The following is a 17,269-nucleotide window of genomic DNA, read 5'->3' as shown; positions in this document are numbered from 1 at the left end:
ATTAATGATTTAAATAAAACAAAACAGGCTTAATTATAATGATGGATGAACTGTCACTAGCGAAAACATCCATTATTATTTTAAATTCACTAGTTACAGTACCTCCATCATTATTAATAAGCCTGGCGTGGTCATATGAGTGTGTCAAAACAACTCACCCTGCCCCTGTGCTATGATCATATGCATCCCTAAATGTAAATTCATGATACTTAATTTCTAAAACTTCATCTGGAGACCGACTCTCATTAAATTTACCTGGGTCGTGAAAGGGCACCAAGAATATTTTAAGTCTATCAAAATCAGCTATCAAATACCATTCAAAAGATTCCAAACTTTAGTGAGTAAATTATCAACATTGAACACTAGTTTAATTGAAATTTAGCAAGTGGATCTGATTCTTAAAATGAAATCTAAAACAGTAGGAAAAATAAAGTGGCAGCGGTGGGATTCGAACCCACGCCTCCGAAGAGACTGGTGCCTAAAACCAGCGCCTTAGACCGCTCGGCCACGCTACCAGATGACATCGGGGACGGAAATGACATATTTATCTAAAAGCTAAACAATCGTATTGGTTCTTCGTCATTTTGAAACAAGTTTGAAGTTCTTAACTTTTTCATAAGGCTGTTATGATATTTTTCTTAATTTTTGATTATCAATTGACAGAACGGTTATTTCCTCATTTCTTACTCATATCTAAATCTAACAGGTACTCTGTCAATCGTAACAACTCGGCCATCTCCGGCATCCTTCGAGGTCATTCGGCCATTTTTATCGGAGATGGCCGAGTTCAATCGTAACATCTCGGCCATCTCCGGCAAGCTTCGAGATAGCCATATCTTGATACTAGCCGGGGAGTTCCGATTGGGCCGAGTTGTTCCGATTGTCTTCGAGCCTGTCGGAGATTGCCGAATTGTTACGATTACGATTACCAATCAAATTTTACTTCCGGTTTAGGTTCGGTTAAGTCCGTTTATTTACGCCGATAGCGTAAATAAACGGACTTAACCGAACCTAAACCGGAAGTAAAATTTGATTGGTTAGACAGGGTCTGCATTTAAAAACAAAGCCGGGAAGAGCCCTGTAAAATCATCAAATCTGTCTTCTAATGTTATTGTCAATTTTATATACAATGTAAGTATATTTTGACGTATTTCTTATCGAAATGTATATGACTTAAAAATCCATACATTATTTTGTGTTTTTGAATTATGAAATAGAAGAAATATGCATTTTTAAAAGCCAACTCTACCCCTCCCACTTAAAGCATAAAGGCACTTTGAGTTTGACTCTTGGGGAAGTTTCATGTCCTCGAAGTTATAAGTATGAGCGTGACGACAAGCCTTCTATGTCGAGAATGTTGTCTTTACAATTTAATCCTTTTGGGGCTTCTCTAAAAACAAATTCTAAATGATTAAAACTATTATACATTTGATGATTCATACAACTACAAACAGGTCAATTTATTATTTTGATTCAATCATCGGATTGTCCATGTGAGTTTAATCGGATTGTCCATGTGAGTTTATGCATTGGTGGTGTAATTTGAAAGTAAAAATAGCGAATTGAAGTATAATTATTTTTTTTAGATACAACTCATTTCCGATGGCTGAATTTCCGTTATGTCCCAATAATGCATGAATTTCTTTTTACATTCGGATAAATTCTGATCAATCTAATTTTGATTTTGTTGCTTTATTCATAATGCCATTAATGGAGTATTTTCAGCGTTTTATTTAACCTGTCTATTTTATAATATTATTGCTCATCCTGTGCACAATAATGCGTGTTAAGGCAACCTTTTTAGCATTTGAATAATCATTTTGGCCCCTAAACGCCACAAGTTGACTGACCTGTCTATTTTATAATAATATTGCTCATCCTGTGCACAATAATGCGTGTTAAGGCAACCTTTTTAGCATTTGGATAATCATTTTGGCCCCTAAACGCCACAAGTTGACTGATTCACACCAGTGTTTCATCAAACATTCAGATCCATTTCTGTCAACAAAGCATTGCTATTTTTTACTCTAGCATGTGTGCGTTATCTTGAGGCTTGATATATTGAGGGCTGGGATCTGACATTCTTAGCTAGAAAAACAGTATGTGGGATATATGCTCGCATAGGGTTGCGTCAACAAAAATCATCTGAAGCAGCTGTTTATATGAACTACCTGTGTACAATATAAATCTTAAAATGACAGTCTTAAGGCTAATAGTGACAAAATTGTACATGACTGTTATGAAAAAAACAAAAAAAACTGAAGTGAACATATTAGGTATAAGTTTGATATTGGACTAAAAATCAAAACAAATGACATTTGCAATGAATTTTTGAAGTAAACTTCTCACTAAAATAAAGTAATGTCTTATATATTTATAGTTTATCAGATGAGTTTGAAGGCACATTTGTTAATGAGTTGTATGACTACGAGCCATTTGATTTAAACATAATATATATATATTATAAGGGATATTGATATGTTACTATCGGCGGTCATGAAAACAACAACAGAAAAATAACTATTGAGTTAAAATACTTTGTAAATGCACCAAATGATGTAGATATATTTTAAATCAAATACAATATTTAATAAATTAAAATGGTGTCTATTTATTTGTCAAATTTTCAGAAATTGCTGCAATTTTTTTCCTCTGGAACAGCAGTTTTTCTTCCTTTGTTTCTATATCATCTGTTAATGACTAAGACTATCAGTTTAGTAAGTGTAAATAATATTTATTTGTAGCCAGTGTGGGGAAGAACCGTCTCTGTGGCCTAGTGGTTATTTGTCCGCCTACAGAGCTGGAGGTTGTGGGTTTAATCCCTGGCCTTGTCATACCAAAAGACATTAAAAGTCAGTACAAGTAGTTCCCTTGCCTCGCACTCTGCATTTAAAGGGTAGTACTTCGAAAAGTGTTGTACTCAGTACTGGTTTAACCCAGGAAAGTTGTACCCCATGTATCGGTGCTTTACATCGAGCACGTAAAACTCAAAGAACCAATGGGCTAAAAGAGCTAGAGATAGCACCCAGACTTCCTGGTATCCCGCCACTGTCTCTTCAGCCTGCTGTCCCTTCAGCAAGAAAAAAAGAGACCCATTGGAAACAAATGCTTGCACTTTCACGGGTTATCCTTGACCACAAAGGCTAAAGAAATACATATATGCATACAAAAATGCCAAGTTATAGATCGAGTTCAGGCGGTCATGTGGTTGATTCTGAACCCCCAGATGCACCTTAAATTTTATATCTAAAACACATTACTTTCATGGTATTCATTGATATTGTTTTTTCAATTTTCAGATGAGTAGTAAGCTAAGTTTGGTTGCAGCTTTTGATGAGCTAAAAAGAAACACGGATGTTCTGTCTGCTGGAATTGAACAGGGTAAGCAGGACTTTTTTTGTCATTTTCTACATTGTGCAAATTATGTGTACATTCACATGGCACAGCTACTAAGTCAACTGATTCATAAAGCCATACTGTAAAAAGGTAACTGGAAAAGAAAAGTAAAACAATGAACAGCCATTTAAACAATAGCACATTTATAGCAGTTTTTCAACCCATGACTTTTGGCAGAATTTAGCACATTTGCCGAGCACCAGCAGTCTTGTAGACGGCAGTGGGCCACAGCAGAAGATGAACTGCTTCGTGTCCGAGGCAGCATCTTCTCTCTGGAATCTGAAAACAAAGCCCTAGATAATAAACTTAAACACTGCAGGTAATGTGGAATAGAAACTGTTGTTGTGTGTTTTATTATAGTATTTTAAATAGTATGTGATGCTGGCATAGTGAAGTCCAGGGGTTTTCTTAAGCGGACGCCCGCTTGCCCGCGCCGGGTTAAAATCGCCGCGGGCAAGTGATTTTTCAAAGCAGATAGCCACTGGGCAAGTGAGCTTTCGTAGTGAACGCTTTCCAGTAGTTTTATTTTATTTTTCTTTGGGTTAAAATATTTCCTAACAAGCATAGGTTAAACCAATTTTAATTGGTTATTGGATTTTAAAACGCCAATCAAATGAATCGTAACGTATAGCGTTCGTCAGCCTTGGCAAGATGGCGGACGGAGACGAACTGGGCGAAACTGAACACTTTTTTCTCAATTTTCTCTAATAGTAAACCAAAACCTAAGCCGAAAACTACCGATAATGAAAGAAAAAGTAAATATGAAAAAGATAGTACAAAGAGAATCTTTCAATCTTCCTGGTTAAACAAATTTAAATGGTTAGAATACGAAAATCATCTCATGAAATGTAAAGTTTGTACGAAATATGATGATGTTGGTTCTTTTGTTACGGGTTCAAACTTCTTTCGAAAAGACTCTTTAAAGGCTCATGAAGAATCGAAAGGTCATTGTAAAAATGAAAAGATAGAAAATGCAAAAAACCAGAAGTGACAGTGAGGCCATGGCTGGATGATGCTCGTTTGAAAACAAAATGTAGCAGTTAAGATCTGTTAAAAGTTATTCTTTGTGTTTATTAATAGATATCATTGCCTTTAATACAGATTGATTAAAATTATATACATATAAACATTTGCAAAGATCGGGCAACCAAATTTTGCAGGGGGCAAGTAGATGTTCAAATTGACTTGCCCCTGGGGCAAGTGAAAGTCAAATCGTTAGGAAAACCCCTGGAAGTCTGGTTCAAATCAATAAATTTTGTCGGTAATCTGATTTGAGCTTGTAAAAGTTAAATTAATACATTAATTTGGACAATAATTTCTCATGTATGTATTTGGAATATTATTTTATAATAATACAATTTTGATATAAGGTTTTTTTTACCATTTTGTGAAGGGGGGTCAGGGCCCCTCTGACTGGGAAAAATGCATCATTTTCACTAAAATTTTGAATTACAGTTTTGTTCAGTAAAGAACAAGACAATGCTTAAAAAGCGATCATAAAATTGTGACAAAATTTGTTCAAAAGACAATCTATTCCACAAAACAGACTTGGGGTTCAGTGGTTTGGTGAACTTATAATTATATTTCTATTTTATAAAAACAGAAAATGGGACTTCCCTTGTCATAAATTGTATAAGTATTTGTTTAAGCATTGAAAATGGGGTCAAATTTAGATCCAAAATTGGTCAGAAAAAATGTAAATTGATTTGAAATTCCAGGGACTTGATAGAGAAAGAAGAACAGAAAAGAAGAAAAGTCGAGCATGACAAAGACCAAGTGGTTTGTTTTACATTTCACAATTTCAGTTGAAAATGAAAGTTAACACAAACTTAATTTGAATGCGCCTAGTAGAAGTATCAACAGACTCAAGACTTACACTTATGCAAGTGTGAAATACATCCTTATATTGTAGGTTTGTTTAATGGGCAATAAAACCTTATCAAAAGTCAGTAAACATAGGTGAAAGCCAATTAACTTAAAAATAATGTTTTCAACTTGATAAAAAAACAGTCCTTTAACAAACATAAAATCCTATGAGTGTTTTCAGGAACGTCAGATAGCGTTGATCCGTGAGTTGTTGGTGGACAGCAAATCTGGCAACCAACTTGACCAGTATGCCCGAGAACGTCTCGCCTTCCTCTCCAGTACTAACCACACAACCAGATATGAGGACTCACCACTCAAACAAAAGTAGGATTATTCAGCTAACATAGGATTGGGTTATTCTGACAGTGGGATTTTTTTCTATTTAAAATGAAATTGAAATTTTAGTAACAGAAAAGAAAACCCAAAGTTTTAGCACAAAATGGAAATGTTGTGTTGTGTTTTCTGTATTCATCTTATCAATAAGTCAGTAAGACATTACCATATATTCAAACATACATGTCAATTATGTATTATGTATTATGTTCAGTCGCCGCAGCATGAACAACCAGTCCCAGCACTCTGTGCTCTCAGATGAGGATATTGACTACTGGGACAAGACAGAGGAAGATGTCATCTCCCCCTGTAATCAGCGCAGACGCAGCAAACGGATCGCCAAACGTCCGTCCGCGCCCCCTGAGGAAGATATGAACATTACCCCTCCAAAACGACAGAGAGGTTATAACCTAGTAAGTTGGATCTTGTGCTTTATTTTAATTGCCTTATCCATTTATGCTCTCTGTAAACATTACAATATGTATGATTTTTGTGAGGTCTTTCACAAATGCTTAAATTAAGTTGTATATTTAATAACTTAGATTTGCGATATTTTGAAAATGAACATTTGCAAACATTCCCTTACGCTTAGTAAAAATATCTATTTTAGTTGAATTTGAAAATACATGTGTAGGTCTCAGTTGCTTTATTGTTCAGTACTAGACAATTTACATAATAATGATGACAATAGATTTACCTTTGCTCTCAAATAGGTTGCATTTATAACATTCCTTCTATATGGTAATACAAATTTCAATATATTTTTTTGAAGTGGATGTCAAATTTGTTAGTCATGCCTCAGTTATCAGTACGGTTGACAATTTCAGGAGAATGAGGTGGTAACTACGACCACCATCACAGTGACGGCTGATGGACGGCCCATTGAGGCCACAACAGAGGTGTCGGTACCTAGCACGGGCAGAAAGAGTGGCGGTGCACGCACCCTTAACAAGAGCTTCAGTGAACCCTGTCTCGATAAACACCTCACTGGTGAGTCACTGACTTGTATCTTTTACCAGAAATAGGTTTCATTGATAACATCTCTGAAGGCTGTTTCATTACAGTATTTCAGTCGTAACTTCAATTATTTAAATCTGAATAGGAGTAACAAATGGCGATACAAATCAATTATTTTATTTCCAAAACTACTTGTACATTTTTAATGTTGGCTAAAGTTTCACACAATTCACACAAATATGTAGCAACAAACATATGGTACTAAGATAAGTTCAATTTAGAACTAAAAACAACCCCTGTGGTTCGAGTGTATGGCACAAATAGACTTGCTGTTTATGTCTGGAGTCTTCATAAAGATGGGTGTAATGATTGACAAAACACTGATGGTCATCATTTCACATGATCATCATGTTGATTTTGATGACCACCATTGTGATATGGTTATAGGACCATACTGGGTGGCATGGAATACCTGAGCAGTCATTGTGTCAACATTATTTCAGAGAGTGAGATTGATTCTGATCTTGACCCTTGGACACCCAGGGCAGACAACAGAAATACAAATGGTATAAAGAGCAACATGAGAACACCAAGGTATGATGTAGTTCATCACTGAAGTGAACATTTTGTAGTTTAATTTTTAATTTCCTGCCCATGAAAAGTCTCTTAAGGCTAACATCTTAAAAGTAATTTTACTGTCTTTATGCAAGTACTCATTTGGAGGGATATCAATGTTTGAATAAAAAGCTACAAAATCAAAGCAATTTCCACCTTTCAAACAACTAAGTGTTTGAGTACCCGTATTTCAGCACTCCAAGCTTACGGAAGACTAACTCGGCCAGTAGAGGACTGAACAGAATCCACTTCTTCATCTCAGAAACTGTTATCAGACCCAGAACCTGTGTTCCAGTATGTAAAGATGATCATAAAACTTAGTGTATTTGAAATACATTGAAAAAGAAATTTTTGAAAGATTAATAACTAGCATATTTGTTATTATATAAAGAAATAAAAAACATCTTAAATGAGGCCTAAAAAAAATACATTTGGTTCGGGTTGCCCGACCCTACCTACGGAATAGGCGCCGACCCTAACGTTTTTATAGTCAGTTTGAAAAAAAAAAAAAAGTTTTTTTTTTTTTTGCTTTTAATATGTAGTTTAAAACCTTAATTGCTTATATAGAAGATAACTTTAACACCATTCTCCAATGATGAAAATGACATTCTTATGTTAAGCCTAATAAAAAAAAAAAAAATAAAAAAAAAAGCCTACCTACCCTACCTATTTTTGAAAAGGATGTAACCCTAACCAAACAATTTTTTTTTAGGCCTGATAAAACACATTGCTGCGTCTCAGGTTCGGCTTTCTGGCTGATTGAAACATTATTCATTTTTATTTAATTTAATTCATTTATAAGATTCTACCCGCAAACTAGATTTCTCAAGTATCCATAACTTCATAATGTCATGCTGTTATACCTAATTAATGTGAAATGCCATCATGTTTGACTATTTCCTTCTTAGTTTAACAAATCAATCATCTTGTTGTAGTGTGGTAAGCGGATCGGTTTTGGTCGTATGGCGATGAAGTGTAAGGAGTGACGGTCCATGTGTCACCCGGAGTGCAAGGAAAGCCTGCCCCTGCCCTGTATCTCGGCCCCACCCACCCCAGGCACCGGAAAGGTCCAGGCAGTGAGTGCTCAAATTCTAAGCTGAATACTTTCAAGTTTGTAATATTAAATAAGCTGCAGTGGTTACCAAAACTTTCATTGGATATTTAAAACAAGCTTATTCATCATATACTTGATAAATATAAAAACAGGTACAGCACGATTTTTATAATAGCTTTGTCCTCTAAAACTGTTCCACTTGTTGAAATAAATGCTACTTTGTTTTTCCAGGGCGTGTTGGGGGACTATTGCAGGGATGAATGTCCTATGATACCCGGCATTGTGGTGAGATATTGACCATTGTGTTGATGTTATTAATTAAAAAGAACAAGTTAGTGGTTAATTTACATATCATCTTTATAATTGTGATGTCTTTTATTCATCTATCTTAAAGCAAAGCCATTTTCAAAGATGACTGTTGTTAGATGTTATTACGCGTATGCACGAAGTTCTAGTTTGATTTTTGTCTTATTTGCAATGGATTAATGTAATAAAAAAAGAGATCATAAAGCATTATTGACATTTTGATTCAAAAGTTTCATAGTATATTGTAAGTAATTGTTGATTCCAGATCCACTGTGTGAACGAGATCGAGGCACGAGGGCTGAATGAGGTCGGAATTTACAGGGTTCCAGGGTGTGTATATGTTTGTATACATTGTAGACGTGCAGATATGGATTCCTTTTCAATTATATTTCAAATCTACCTCTTTTATTTTCAATGAATCAGCCATTTTACAATCTCAGTGATTTTTATTTCATGTTAACAAAGTGGTTTGCTGCAAACGACTCTTTGATCGTCTTATTCCAGATCAGACAGACAGGTGAAAGAGCTGAAGGAGAAATTCCTACGAGGAAAGGGGATGCCCAACCTGGTATGCCAATGCTTTGCAAGTGTCATGATCACTAATTAGTTGATACAATTTAAGCATGATATTTAGGCCCAGTGTGAATACAGGTCATCTCGGGTCAAAAGCTAGGTCAGACCAACATGAATATCATTATTTATTCAAGATACATAATACTGCTGCAAAATTGCATTTGTCAAAATAGAGAATCCAGCTGTAATTCTGTTTCAGCATTAACCCATTGTTTTATATAAGCCCTACAATCAAAATAAAGAGCAAGCTATAAAACAATTTTCCAGTGGAGGGCATGCAGACTGATGCTGGTTTCCACCACTGTGAAGATAATTTGTTTTGTACATTACAGTCAAGCATAGATGATGTCCATGTGGTCTGTGGATGCCTCAAGGATTTCCTACGCAACCTTAAAGAGCCGCTAGTCACTTTCAAACTCTGGAAGATGTTTGTCCATGCTGCAGGTAATTTTTCAAGGGAGAAAAAGTTTTTGAACTAAATAAATACATTGTAGTGATGTTTAACAATGCACCTTAATAGAGAATAATATAAGGTTTGCGAGATAGATTTAGTGCAATACATTGTACATCCCTGGTATATAAAATTTTGTGGTAAAGCTTGCACAAAGGGAGCTGTCTTTGACCTGCATTAGTTAACCAGGTTTTCAACGAAAACCGGGTTATTAGAATGAGGTTGTCGTTGGGCAGACGGGCGGGCGGGCGTCAAACATTGGTTTCTGTTCAATAACTTTAGTTAGCATTGATAGATATTGATGAAACTTGGTGTGTAGGTAGCTTATGGGAAGAGCTAGCTTGGGATTGCTTTTGAGGTGGGTGGGGCTAAGGTCAAGGTCGCCTGTTACTAAAAATAGAAAAATGGTTTCTGCCCAATAACATAAGTTAGCATTGATAGATATTGATGAAACGTAGTGTGTAGGTAGCTTATGTGAAGAGCTTGCTTGGAATTGCTTTTGAGTGGGGAGGGGCTAAGGTCAAGGTCACTATTACTAAAAATAGAAAAATGGTTTCCGCCCAATAACTTTAGTTAGGATTGACAGATATTGATGAAACTTTGTGTGTAGGTAGCATGTGAAGAGCTAGCTTGGGATTGCTTTTGAGTGGGGAGGGGCTACGGTCAATGTCACTGTTACTTGAAATAGAAAAATGTTTTTTGCCAAATAACTTTTGATAGCATTGATAGATATTGATTAAACTTGGTGTGTGGGTAGCTTATGTAAAGAACTAGCTTGGGATTGCTTTTGAGGGGGGTGGGGCTAAGGTCAAGGTCACTGTTACTAAAAATTTAAAAATGGTGTCCGCCCAATAACATTAATTAATTGGCTATAATTTCTGATTGCCCATAACAAAAACCTGGTTTCGTCGCATTGCGGCACTTCTAGTTACAAGACTCATATCCAAACTGTATCCCCTAGTTCTATGAGTGTTGCATGTATTACAGAGAATCGAGACAAGGCCATGTCAGAGTGTGAGATGTTCCAAGCCATCAGTGAACTGCCACGGGCCAACAGGGACACCATAGCCTTCCTCATGATACATCTACACAGGTTCATACACAAGCATAAATAACAAGAACATTGAAGTCTGAATGAGACCAATTCCATGATGTTAAAATGATATAACAATACAGAAACCACTGAACTACTCTCATATCAATATTCTAAATTCTTCAACCATTGGAGAGATTTACTTGTCTGGACAAACTAATGTATGAGGACTTGGACTCAATATATTATATTGTTAAACAAAGAAGTTAATTATCAAAGGCATTCTAAACCTGATTTATTCATGTCAATTACATTTTGTGTGAGATGCCTTCTTAAATAAGCACATTCAACATTCCTACAATGTTGCCTGTTGAAGTTCAAAAGACATTCATATTTAGGAACCTGTTGGGAGTCACAATATCATTATATATTTCAGAGTATCAGAGACACCCGCATGTAAGATGCCTGCCAACAACCTGTCACGGGTGTTTGGACCGACTCTTGTGGGTCACTCAGTGCCTGACCCAGAGCCCTCACAGCTCATCAGTGAGACCAAGTATCAGGCTATGGTCAGTACACACTTATTATACTGTAGAATAACCTATTTTTTATTCAAGGAATTTTTAAAAAAAGGATTTATATATGAAATATAATAGTCAAACGCTCTAATAGATATAACATTGTATTATTAAATTATAAGTGATACAACAAATTGTCATTTTTTAGAAGCCCTGATTAAACGGGATACTTGTTATATATAGTCAATTTTAACTTTCAAATCAAAGTTACAGAGCACACAAACTAAGTTGTATTATTTTCAAGTTCAGACTCCTCAAAGTTGATTCCAAGTATTTCAAAGGTTATGATTCTGATTCAATGTTTTATCTATAGAAAGTTTTCTACTGTTATTAGTAAGGTCAAAAATTCAGTTCCATTCACCAGTACCAAAAGGTAGGACACCAACCACCCTTTTATCCAGTTTATATGCACATACATGTGTAACACTTCTTTCCTTCCTGTCAGGTGATGGACAGGCTGTTTGAAATCCCAGAGGATTACTGGATCAACTTTATCAGTGACGAACAGGAGAACATGTTCCGGGCGGGGGAAGTAAACACGCCCGTCAATACACCAGAAATATCACGCGCTGGGCGTAAGTGTTTTTTGCTTTAATTTTGTTTCAGTATTAAGGTTCGTTTTTTTACTGCGTTCATAGTGACATTGAACGATTTCAGTGTAAGTTTGCAAAAGGTAACTTAGAATTTGAAACAAAATATATCTGATGTCTGCAAAAATGATCCAGTGGAGATATACATGTTAACGACAAGAAACAAAAGTTGACATAATTATAGGGTTACAATGCGCTGTTATAAGAATTTATAAAGTTTAATAAATAATACGGACACAAAATGAAGCTGAAAAAGTGATTAACATATGTGACTGTCGTGGAAAATGAGTCTGTAGGAGGAAGCATTATCACTTGTTTAATGGTATCATGCCTCATAAGCAGGCAATGTTTATAATTGTCCTTGTATTTACATGAGACCTACAGTTGTATTGTCAATTTGCAGTGTTGGAGAGCAGACTGGGGCCAGTTCATACCCCGGGCTCGTATGACAGAAGCCGCACTTGGACCACAAGAAACGCATTCACTCCCAGGTATGATTAAACGCTCTATAGTTAAACAACCATAAAAGAGAGATACCTTTAAACTTTAGTAATAAACCCTTGATGGCTAGATGGCATACAAGTGGTAAGAAAAGCAGTTATACATTGGGTCTGGACGTTAAGTCATCACTTTCTCACTGCTAAATATTAATGCTGATGCCTTCATTAAGCTTTGCAACAATTTGATTAATATTTCGGTTTTAGTATTTGAGATTATGGCATATAGTGACGTTGAAAGTCTAACTATAATGACAACTCTGAAAAAGAAATAATATGTTCCTAATTAATGTTTAATGTTCTGTTTGTTACAGTGGAAAACCGTAATTTTCATTTTTATACTTTTTCTTCCTTTTTACTTTGTAATATTTACTTAGCATGATAGTATTGTTTATAAAGCACTGGTCGACTTAAGCACTAGCTGACAAATGTTTGTAAGATTTGTTTAGATGCCAAGCATTAGTGTTAGAATATGGGGCGGTTTTTACAAAAGTCGGACTACACATGTGCTAATTATGACCAGTGACTTTATGGTTGCTATGTATTTAACTATTTTACTTGAGTATTTCCTAAGCATTATGGAAAAGTACCAGAATTTGTTCATCATCAACTTGTATTTCAACTTTAAACATTAAAGAATTCAGTAAAAATTTAGTAAAATGTTAAAATTTATGTTAACAAAATCCTGGAATGTTCTCAGTTTATGGTAATATATTTATTTTGTATCTTTCTTGTATATGCTAGATTTCATTCTGTACAATAATTAGAAGATATTATGATAGGACGCTTTTCTGACATTCTGTATCATGTTGAGCTTGATGTGGTAACTAGTATCTGTTGAGCCTTTGTATTGGCGGAGACATGTGCATGCTTATACACACAACAACTCGTGATTGTAATATTCCCTTTGTTATATGCCTCTTCAATTAATTCCATGCTTTTTGGTTTATTTGATTTAAGCAACAAAACTGCTTTTTTCTGTGAAGCGTTTCCCAGACTGTACACCCGAAAGAGGTCATAAATCAATCACATTCGTTCTAAGAACTTCTTGGAAAATAAACACAATCAGCTATTGAATTCTAATGGAATTTTTCTTGGCAATACAATATGAAAATTGAATCATAATTAAATACGGCAAAATATCAACCAAATATCTGTGTGTAAAAGGTGGCTCTCAACGCACTTAGCTGATACGGGGTTGGAAAACAACAGTAGCTTGATATAGATTGATATCATATATAATAAAGGTAGATAGGCATATAACAATATGTAAACATTTTATCAATGTAACATGATAGGCATATAATAATATATAAACATGTATCTTATCAATGTAACATTATGTTGTACTGTCTTTGCTAGAACTAATATAACATGGTGAATGTAAAAACATAATGGTATTAGTTAAAGACTTATGAAAGGGTGCTGTTAATGGAGACCAACATGACTGTGCTCCCTGCTGCCTTTATAGAATCGAGTGCTCAAGATAATGAAATATTTCTTTTGTTTTGATTAAAACTAATAAGCTTAATATAAATATTTACAAACTACATAATTGGCAGTTGAAACCTACTTTTACGAACACAATTCCTATCATTTTCTGTCGAATTCATGATGTCCATATTATTAATTGGGTTAATACAAAAGTCACTTTTCACCCATAGCACCATGTCCTTTTTAAAACCTAGGTAAAAAACTACCTACTTGTATGCTATAATCATTAATGTTACATGAACCTGGCTTTACAAAGTGCAGTTATACCTGGGCAGGGACAATGTACTCGACCTTTAGCTTGGCATGGTCTCTTAATCCAGAGCTTTCATACTCTCTTAACCTGCACACCCTTGTACCGGGTGTTCGACCTTAATATACAGCTCCTGTTTTCTTTCTCAGAGAGGAAAAGAAACGTAAACTTTTACCCCCTCTAAAAGAAATGCGTCGCTCCATGAGTGAAAGCTCGGTTTAATAATGGAGGTACTGTAAATTCATGTCCTGTGGTGTATGTTAACTTTGTGTTAGGAAAGAACAGGTCCAATAATTTGTTCTTTATATTACGTTTAATGCCAATCTGTTCATGATATTGTCTTTATTGTGTGTCTATACAGTATTTTTAATTTGAATCAAGATATTATTCATATTTTCATATACCTGTATGTACAATGGATAACCCTCTGTATGTTACCAGGTTTGATGGTTTCACTTGATCACCATCGGATGTAAGTTCAGATACAGTTCAATCATTCAGCCCTATGCTATGTTTTCACATTATTAGGAAAACGTTCCTCATAGTACATGAATCCTCTGTGGTTTCAGGAAGGGGGATAGAACAGCCAACCTCACCAGGAAACCCAGCCACTTCTTCTCTTCACCAACCGTAGACTAAACATTTAACAAAAACATCAGTTCACAACAATCTTGTGTGTCGGCTGCTGTCTTCAATATATATTATTGAATCATCGATCATCTATGGATCTACTGTGGGTTGAAATCATCCTTGTATATATTATTGAATCGTTGGTCATCTATGTGGAACTACTGCCAGGTGAAATCGTCCTTGTAAATATTTCTGAATCATCATAACTCTGCCTGTCTTACTTGACTGTAACCAGTATTCACCATCAGTGTAAATTTGCACAACTTCTTATTTTACATCTGGATTTTTTATGTTTTGCTGTCGGGTGATGATTTCAAAAAAACAATAAAGATTCATAAATATGCAGCAACAGTTAACCCTGTACTATGTACAGAATTGTAAAAAGAATACATTGGGTTTTGCACAGGAAGAATTTAATGTCTGTCAAATTATACAGAAATTAGATAGTGTAATGGTTCATTGTACATAACATTTTGGGTAAACTGCACTCCTCGTTCATATTCAAGGAAATAGTTTAAAAGATATTTACCTTTTGACTTCATTTGATGTTAGTTTAACTGAATAGTGTAAGAGAAATCCCTAAACCTTTTCTTGAAAACACCCTACTTTTGTTTCTTGTATATATATGCTACATTGAAGAACGAGATCGATCAAATAAGATGTGGAAAGGTCTGCCTTGCCCGTAGTTCTTGACATGCAAGTGTAGACCACAGTGTACATAGCTTGTTGGCAATGTTATACATTTATGTTGTGTAATTTGTTCTTGTGTTTAATTTATAACACTATGTGATATCACTAATTATGATACAAATGTACAGTGTATAGACAGTGGACCTGTACATATAGCTAGTAGTTTAATATTGATCAGGGAAATTGATTTATAAAAAGTTTGAAAAGAATAAAAAAAAAAGTATCTTTTTTTTAAACATGGTATGTTGTGAATGTTATCAGACCACACCTGTTTTTTCTTTAAGTTGCATGCAAATCAGGTGCTTTAATCAAATCAGTAACTTCAGTTCAGTAGCTGTTAACTATGATTGATTTATCAATATTTTTCACATTTCAATAGAATATCTTTTCAAGAATCGTATTTTTGAATAGATCATACAATAGTTTTGTTGTATAATTCAAATGTGTTTATTCCATTGAATTGAAACACTCATGTATTCACTCACTTATGCACTCACTCACTTACTAATTCATTCATTCAATCAATCAATCAAGTCATCCATTTACATTTTTTTCATTCCATTTACAAAATAGAATAAATTATCTGTGCAAGGTACGGTCTCTTTTCCCAAAATTGTATTGCTCTTAAACTTAAATGACATAGTCAAATAGTTTGTATGTCATTATCCTCATTCATTCAAAAAGTATATTTGTACAAACTAGCATCTCTGACTGTAAAATATATTTCAATTTTGATGTCTGTCTTTGTTTGGTGCATTCATGATTTTAAACCTTTCATTCCATCTGATTTATTCTTTTCACATCTATTCTCGTTTGCGTTGAAATATTATTTTGTGTCAGGAAGTTAGAAATGTAGATTTTGCGTAGAGATACTAAATGCAAGCACTGAGTATTTTATCAATTATCCTTCATTCAGCCCATATTAAAGGACTGCACTCGTTAATTTGTGCATCATATATTGCTGTGTGCAATATTTTACTCATTGTTTTCATTTGTCTTAACATCCAGAGGAAGGTCTTGTTTTGCTAGTAATGTCAGTAGGTTTCATGTTGTCGTTGCTTTGTTTTAGATGTAGTAAAACCAGCCTTTATTTCCAAGACATGAGTTCATTTTTACATTCATATATAACATCCAATATCAATTATGTATTTTATAAGGCTTTTTATTCAAATAAATTTATAAACACTGCTTATTTAATTTAATTATGCCCATAGCTCTAGTCGGAGGTCCTTGTGAAATATCCTTCATTCCAGTTTCCAGTAAAAAAAAAATGACACATTAGATTTAATAGACATAACTAAAATCAAATTCGTTAACAAGAAAAGACATGGTATTTGTGCACTTATGGTTGAATAAAACATCTGTGACCTTAGCGTTGAAGGTATGATATGATTAACATGTGCTTGGGCTTGTTCAGGTTAACATGTGACAAGTATGACCAGGGATTCCTGCTAGTGGCGCCTTGGCCTAGAGTATTTGTGTCAAATATTTTAATATCCTTGAAGAGTCTGACATGGACACAAAATGGCACCTGACCATTGAACCCTTAATGTGACCTTGACTTTAAAGCACTCGACTGGCACATGCATTCTGCATGCACAATTGATGCAATGGACATATATACCATATTCTTTCAAAATCTGTTCATTGGTGGGACACAAACTTGCTTTATAACCTACTAATGACTACCAAGTGGTCATGGACATCTGTACCATATTCTATCATTTCATTGGTTGGATAAGGAACTAGTGTTGTGTGACGTTGACTCTGAAGGTATATATATATATATATATATATATATATATTATATATAGTGCCACTCATGTGGCTTCAGGTGAAATCTTGCAAAAATATATAGTGTTACAATAATGGTATAGACATCATGGTTGGCTACCTTAGGGATTAACCAGGAAGGATGCCAGGAGATGCCTCCTGCATATCAACTCAATCTTATCT

At 34.9% G+C, this 17,269-nt stretch overlaps 1 protein-coding gene and 1 non-coding gene across 2 annotated transcripts; one reads left to right on the top strand and one right to left on the bottom strand.

The window, feature by feature from the left end:
* Positions 1-433: 433 nt before the first annotated feature.
* Positions 434-515, bottom strand: Trnal-uag (transfer RNA leucine (anticodon UAG)). The gene has a single exon. It is a non-coding gene; the product is annotated as a tRNA-Leu (tRNA).
* Positions 516-1,054: 539 nt separating this feature from the next.
* On the top strand, positions 1,055-16,501 carry LOC128239336 (rac GTPase-activating protein 1-like). Its single transcript, XM_052955954.1, is given in 20 exon segments — positions 1,055-1,131; positions 3,300-3,381; positions 3,574-3,715; positions 5,115-5,175; positions 5,444-5,586; positions 5,810-6,008; positions 6,423-6,585; positions 7,056-7,146; positions 7,362-7,461; positions 8,103-8,243; positions 8,453-8,506; positions 8,793-8,857; positions 9,032-9,095; positions 9,433-9,544; positions 10,539-10,644; positions 11,021-11,153; positions 11,608-11,737; positions 12,156-12,243; positions 12,564-12,572; positions 14,563-16,501. Coding segments are annotated over 19 exon segments (1,953 nt in total). The 5' UTR covers positions 1,055-1,131; the 3' UTR covers positions 14,633-16,501.
* The last annotated feature ends 768 nt before the right edge of the window (positions 16,502-17,269 follow it).

This window comes from Mya arenaria, chromosome 1, assembly GCF_026914265.1.
Source record: "Mya arenaria isolate MELC-2E11 chromosome 1, ASM2691426v1".
NCBI lineage: Eukaryota > Metazoa > Mollusca > Bivalvia > Myida > Myidae > Mya > Mya arenaria.
The sequence above is the reverse complement of the archived record's forward strand: the minus strand, read 5'-3'. Positions and strand labels throughout refer to the sequence as shown.